The sequence below is a fragment of the Sycon ciliatum genome, chromosome 5, assembly GCF_964019385.1.
Source record: "Sycon ciliatum chromosome 5, ocSycCili1.1, whole genome shotgun sequence".
Classification (NCBI taxonomy): domain Eukaryota; kingdom Metazoa; phylum Porifera; class Calcarea; order Leucosolenida; family Sycettidae; genus Sycon; species Sycon ciliatum.
Genome location: NC_088647.1, coordinates 34,394,203 through 34,401,249, shown reverse-complemented (window position 1 = coordinate 34,401,249; position 7,047 = coordinate 34,394,203). Strand labels below are relative to the sequence as shown.

Here is a 7,047-nt window from a genome sequence, read left to right as displayed (position 1 = left end):
AAGAGAATGAATTATGATGGTTAATTCTGTAGGGACTAAGACCATTATTTTCTTCATGTCCACGTCTGTATAGCTGATACCAAGAATACGTACATGTACATGTACGTATTGGGGTTTGATGCACTCTTTATGATACACAGTTTTGCATGCAAAATGGTGTATCATTTACATGTACATGTAGCTGTGGAACCGCGTACGTATATAATATTATGTACAATGTATTCATGATCTCATTATTCACTCCGCACAATCCACATTTAAGTACAACTTGCTGGGCAGTGACTTTTTAGAATAATGTTCGAAATGTCATCACTTCAGATCATGTCACAACTTACTTTTATAATAAAGCAAAGATGAAGTGACTGGATGAAAAATGAGCACCCAACCAGCAACCGTTGATCTTGACTTGGATGCAGTATCGAGTGCAGTAAAGACTCGGGCTTGAAAACTGACAGCATACAGTCATGCACATGTACATTAGCCATGGTCACGGCTGGAAATCAGTATTGTGGCTCAGTTTATTAATTTATTATAAATTTATTATCAGTATTCATTATTATACACACAGCCGCGTTTACGTCAACGGCAAGTCCACGTATTCGCATGTGCCAGAAGACAGACAGAGCGGGCAGAGAAGAAAAGAAAGAAATGTAAGATAATTTAGAAAGTTTAACAGCCTGGGCCCGAAATTGTCCACTCAGAGGCTCATAATTCATAATTACATTTATCGCTCTTTTGTATTGACCCGCACTAAACCCCCTGATCAATGGCTGGTCCTATATTCCCTGTAGGAATAATATTGACCGCTTATATTGACCACCTACCGGTATATTGACTCCTTTTTAGGAATCGAGATCAGCTGTCAAACCGCCAGCCACCCACTGCATGTACATTCACACCACACAACGCATGATCTAACACACCACAAACGATTGCACACAAAGCAAGGGAAAGAACCATGTCAATCAAAAGCAAGGAAGAAACTCAACACCATGAAAATTAATAAAATAATCTAGTTCTCCTTGTCGTCAGTGGCCGCTTCTCTAAAAGCTCGCAATTTCTTACTCTACTTACGCGGCAAAGACCAAGGAAAACTTCTCTTACGTGGCGTTATGGAGATCGGAGAAACATTGATAGTTATGTTTGAACATGATTGCAAAACAACACCATCAGGAATCGGAGAAGCAGCACAAGCAGCACTAGATGCAACAGGTTTAGGGTGGGACTGGTCTGTAAGAATAGCTTCCCTTAGAGAAGGGTCAGACACTTCTGGTATAATCAAGCGAATACATATAATATAATTATTATCATTACAAAGAGCGGAGTCCTCCGGATCGATAGAGTGCTCAATGCGGAAGCAGAGCAGTAACACACGAGTCACATAAAAACCACGCGTGACGCATGGTTTTTCTGTGACTCGTGTAATTGTTATTATTATGGAAAAGAGAGTACCCAAGTGGATAAATGTTGTAATAAAAACTCTGCGCCTTGCGCATTGAGCACTAGGGAGTCGTCATCGAAACACCATATTTGACGACTCCCTGTTGAGCATCGTTCAGCCAGTTTGCAAGTCTTTTCAAGTCCATGTACAATGTCGGCAATCAAGCCAATGCACTGTAGAACAAGCGATCAAAGCCATTTCAAAATAGCTATCATCGGACTTGTTGAATGTTGCCCGTAGTAAAGGCTCATGGGGGGGGGGGGACTGGAGAACCTCTCTTATCCGGACCTCCCATATCCGGGTACCTCCCTCAACTGGGCACTGGTCAATACCAGTGCATTTGCAGATTTATGGACAATTCGGGGATACTGGAGATCCGCTCGCTCCCTGGCAACTTGGCAAGAGGTGTCGTTGCCGTAATCAAGGTAATACAACCACCAGTTCATAACAGCAGTGCGTGTAGCTGCAACAGAACACCGCATACGCATAGCACTGGGGAGACCAGTATCGAAGATGCAGCGGAGTTTGATGTGAACATGGCAGCCGTAGCCGTGGTATTGGATGCGTGGGTGCCTGCGGTGGCGGCGGCGGCGGCCAGGGTTTGCACAGATGCACCGGGTGACACTTCCAGGGAGCTGCTGACAGTGGTCGTGCTATTGAACTGAATGCAGTGGTGGAGGGTTGGGTCAGGGTTGTCTTCTATGTCAGCACTTACAAGAAAACACAGATAGCTGGCGAGCAGGACATCCCAGCTGCGATTGAAACTGACTTCCACAGAACAGCCCGGGGTGTTTCCCTTGCATAGGTTGTGCGCATTGCCATCCTCGCTTCAGAGTCCCAAGATTATACGCAGGATACACACACACACACACATGCACACACACGCACACAAACACACACGCACGCACGCACGCAAGCACGCACACGTCCACGCACACGCACGCACACAAGCACACACACACGCACAGAGCATCGAAGTCAGGATACTCTCCAGAACGTATTCTTGTGATTGTCACCGATGTATGACCACGTGGAGGAACAAGTGAATAATTATCTGGAACTGGAATCTATTATAACGACCAGTACTATGAGTTGTCAGTCTCCTTTATCTCTAAAAACTCAACTGCTGTTCCTAGAGCTGGGAAGGGCAAGACAAGAACTTATACGATTCGTGCCAATGCCAGCACTACCCCCCCCCCCCCCCCCCCCCTGGTAATCCCATCTCACTAGCATATACAGGTATAGCGAACCTCTTTAGGACACACACCCTTGCGCAAGGGACCGATGGTATTTTGTTCGCACAACATCGTGGGATCATGTAGTGTGGACTGTGGAGACCATCTGGAGCAATACCATGCAGTTAACATAATACCGCCATGTACATGCATGTACCTGTGCTGAGAGTGAGTGCTCGAATCCTGCAGAGGCAGCGCGTGCTACACAGCACAACAGTGGAACACTACAGTACAAGCCTAGTTCTTGGCAACTTTAAGGTTCGTGCTTGTTGTTGTTGAAGTTTATTTTTAAACGTCGCAACACAAACAGGCGGTTTCGCTTCCTTTGATACATGTGAACGGCAGTGCTTAGAGGAACCATCAGGCAGTGACCATGTTAAAGCACGAATCACATCGTACACCCGGATCTAAAGGGGCAGATAGGCTAGAATGTTCCTTTGATTTCGGAGTCCACCAGGAGCACCAGGGAATTCCTGGGATTCCTGGGATACATGAATCTACATTGTAACTTACTGGTAGGTATCCTCAGAGAAGCCGCCTGCACTCCGTTCGCAAGGATCAGTCTGGTTGTTGAAGACGACCATACCGACCCGGTGCGTGGTTTGCGTCACACCAGTGACGTTCATGCTGATCTCTATGGTGGTCGAGTTCAGGTCAGCGCGGGCGGCCAACGTCACCATGGAGATATCCGAGCAGACACGCGAGGAATCGCTTGGGCTTGAAAACCTGAGCACCACGTTCCCACTGACTGCGAATGTATAGTCTGTGGTGCAACCATGGAAGCATAATCATAATAAGATCTCAGATGGTGAGCTGAGGAAATATCAAAATTTTAAAGCATTATTATTATGAAATGACCCAAAGGCAATGTGCCTATCGAGGGGTTCATTTGATTGAAAGAACAGTAGATGTAGATGTATGTACAAAGACGAGTAGGGATTGATGAGGGGAGAAATGGGGAAAATCAACTGCAAGGTGGCGGAATTCCGTTGATTGCATAAGCATGGTCAGCTGTAATTTTCCTGAGGGCAGCTTTGAGAGGAAATATTAAATTTTGAGCTTGAGAACAGCTGGGCGTTAGTTATGCGTTAGAGTCAACCAGTTGGACTAGATTTTTGAAAAGTCGGATGTGCACAATCTAGCACCAGACTGATAAGTTTGTGTTCGGCTTGATGGAACTTACATGTACCTTCCCTTGGAATTGTCACAAATATCCATGAACCTTCCAAGTTGGAAGGCGGTTGGTTATCGCTATCGAGCAGTGCTCAAGCTCATTTTCATGCCGCGGAATATCTCAGTACTCCTTGTCAGTAAGGGCGCGGCAGATGTCAATCTTCAGACCACTGAATTCAGTTGTCTGAAGATTGCCATCTGGATTATTGTGACTAGTAGTTTCATGCCAGATGTCAATCTTCAGACAATTGAATTCAGTTGTCTGAAGATTGACAACTGAATTCAATTGTCTGAAGATGGACATCTGGCATGAAACCATTAGTTACAGCAATCCAGACGCGCGTGGTACTCTGTGACTCGTGTGTTACTGCTCTGCTTCCGCATTGAGCACTCTATCGAGCCGAAGGACTCCGCTCTCTGTCATGTAGTACCGTACTCACTCGTAAGCCTCTTTTACCGGCTAAACCTAACACAATGGATTACAATGCACCACAACATACATTGTACACTGGAGAAGAAATCACTACTGTACTTACTGAGTCTATCACCACCGGCAGTAACATTCATGACAGACGGGATCACCATCAGAATGCAAATGCAAATGGCTTTCACCGCGGGATGCCGAACGGCAACCGCACACCGTCGCTTTGTGACCTTCCCGTGGCGACTGTTGATAGCACTCGCCGCTCTGCGTCCCATGCGGGCCCCAGCGCCTGTACAGCCGACAACCGTTGGTGATGCTGCCATTGTCATTCGATTCTATTCTGGCGGAGGAGAGATCCATGCAATCACACAGGAAGACGAAAGTACATGTAGTCCGAAACTGACAACTAGTCGAGTACAGGAGATTTATGGTTCTCGACTGGGCCAGCACTTGCACTGTGAAGTACACAAGCATACGCAAACCCAAACCCACAACCGCCACAAGCCAAACTTACCAGTACTGTTAATATTAGCAACCTTCTCGTGGACCTTCTGTTGCCTTCAACAGAACTTTGCTTTTTCAAACGCTTCTGAGGCTGCTCTCTTGCGAATGAACTCTGGGAGCACTTTGTAGCTGAAGTCATGCATACATGTGCTCGTACTGCAGTGCAAGAACGCGTTACGTTAACCCTTTCACCCGGTGTAGTTGGGATGAGTCATTGTTCGTGTCCTTGCAATTCCACTTCAGTGTCATCATGCCCCTGCTCGATCGCGCGCACAGTGATAAATCACCCAAGTACTGACTGAGCTGATTGATCAGAGCGCTCTGTCCCACAACTAATTACTTACATGCACAGTACTGTACTGTAGTCTATGCTTGCCTGACCTGACCTCCATCGCTGCATTACGTCATCAACTCTCAAAGTCAAAGCAAGAAAAGATACAACAGTTGAAGGACGCTACCATACATTGTACATACACATACATGTACCATACACGTGCATGCGAGAAAGCCTGTTTTTGTCATGTTCTTGGAGGATAGATGTTCGTCCATTAGGGTACCTCGTTTGAAGTACTATTCCCCATACCATACACGTGCATGCGAGAAAGTCTGTTTTTGTCATGTTCTTGGAGGCTATAGATGTTCGTTCATTAGGGCACCTCGTTTGAAGTACATGTACTATTCCCCATACCAGTCCCTGCTGAAAATATCTACATGTACATGTAGATCTACTTTTAAATACACGTCATATTATTGTCATGGAACCGTAGGCAAACCGGTTTGGTTGAGATTTCGACTCGGCCTCATGATTGCCGGTAGAATTCTACCGGCAATCATGAGGCCGAGTCGAAATCTCAACCAAACTAGAAGGTGTGCACACGAGGATAACTCAAGTAGGTGAACGAAGTACCCTTACTTCTTGGCCCTAGCATTTCTGGTAATTCTGATAGTGGGCACGGAGGTGACAAACAATAGCATCAAGGCACGTTCGCGTCCCTGTTAGTATCCGCACAGGGGCTGACTCATACGTTCAGTTATGGATGCTGAGAGTGCAGGTGAATCATCAGAGTCGGCAAGAAAGGACCATGGAGAAAACCAGAACAAAAACTTGCGGCACAATATCCCAAGCCATGCAGGTGTTACGTTTCGAAACGTTGGGCGCCAAATGTTAGATCCCGGTTTCGCTCAGTCAGCAGAGCACGAGGGTACAGTAATGGGTAATGGTTATCATACGGAATTGCACACTTATTCAGAGAGAGAGAAAGAGTTCTCAGGTAATACACCGTAGTCTAGCATGAAACTAATCCCGTACTAGTCCGTAGGAAACTAGAAAGGAAGCAGCTTTTATAGCGAAGGTAGAGAACTAAGGTTGGTAAGACAAGGATTACGAAATCATCCTTCTACAAGTTCTAGAATAGTGGAGAAGGTAAACCTAGATCATCATTGCTATACAGGTAGATGAAGTGAGCATTGCGTAACATAAACATGATGACTAAGCGAGGCATTCTAGAAGGTGAGATATGCAATTTAGTCAGCAGCATTACTCATCAGGCATCTTACTGTAAGGTATGGAACAGTCCGGAATCAACGACGTGATTGACTAACTAAAAGGAAATGGTAGAAGTACTAGTTCTAGAAGTGCTGACAACAAGGTTACAAGTGTGATAACTCGCTCGGACAGCGTGTTCCGGTTAGTCTCGCCCATGGCTGGATCGCTAACCTGGGAACGTTTTGTGACAAGTATAGTCACGGCTGGTACGGAACGCAACTTCACCCAATCCTAATCCCAACACACACACATCAACTGATCTCGTCAGAGCAGAGAATATGATCACTGTTTGGAAGAAGAGCACCGAAAGAACCTCTCGCTAAAAGCAACAGCATGCTATGATATAACACATTGTAGAAAACAGCAAGCAGCGGCAGTAGCGATAGTACTTGCTTAACATGCAGCTAAACTGCTACTTTGTCCTCTGCGCGGAACGGCGATCGGACACGCACACGCATACACATACACATACACGCACAGGTCTGCGTGATCTAGAAGCGGCGGTCATCATGATAACATAAATATGCAAAGTGTGAAAGAGTATTAGAAAGGGGCGAGACTAGACCCGGCGTCTGGACTGCAATAACCTGATTAAAAGCATTGCCAACCAAGTGGTCAAGTAGGTGCACTCACACTCATCCACACCTCGCGTACTACTACTATTGCGAATTTATAATTACATTGTATTGCACTTTCTACCGCAAGTGCACAGTCGTGTGCTTCA

General features: G+C 45.9%; 1 protein-coding gene across 1 annotated transcript; it reads right to left on the bottom strand.

Annotated features, from left to right (window-relative positions):
• Positions 1 to 943: 943 nt before the first annotated feature.
• LOC135818447 (uncharacterized) lies at positions 944 to 4,807 on the bottom strand. The gene is made up of 4 exons (XM_065331830.1): positions 4,788 to 4,807; positions 4,386 to 4,608; positions 3,190 to 3,439; positions 944 to 2,268 (listed from the first exon to the last, which is right to left on the bottom strand). The coding sequence occupies exons 2-4, from the start codon at positions 4,600 to 4,602 to the stop codon at positions 1,884 to 1,886; spliced, it is 852 nt and encodes a 283-aa protein (XP_065187902.1). The 5' UTR covers positions 4,603 to 4,608; positions 4,788 to 4,807; the 3' UTR covers positions 944 to 1,883.
• Positions 4,808 to 7,047: the final 2,240 nt, after the last annotated feature.

What these genes read in the sequence shown, in the direction of transcription:
- LOC135818447 (XM_065331830.1), bottom strand. Translation starts at nt 4,602, where the DNA reads ATGACAATGGCAGCATCACCAACGGTTGTCGGCTGTACAGGCGCTGGG. An exon ending in TGCCGGTGGTGATAGACTCA is followed by an intron (nt 3,440 to 4,385) that starts GTAAGTACAGTA and finishes GTTGCACCACAG; the next exon opens with ACTATACATTCGCAGTCAGT. An exon ending in TTCTCTGAGGATACCTACCA is followed by an intron (nt 2,269 to 3,189) that starts GTAAGTTACAAT and finishes GGGACTCTGAAG; the next exon opens with CGAGGATGGCAATGCGCACA.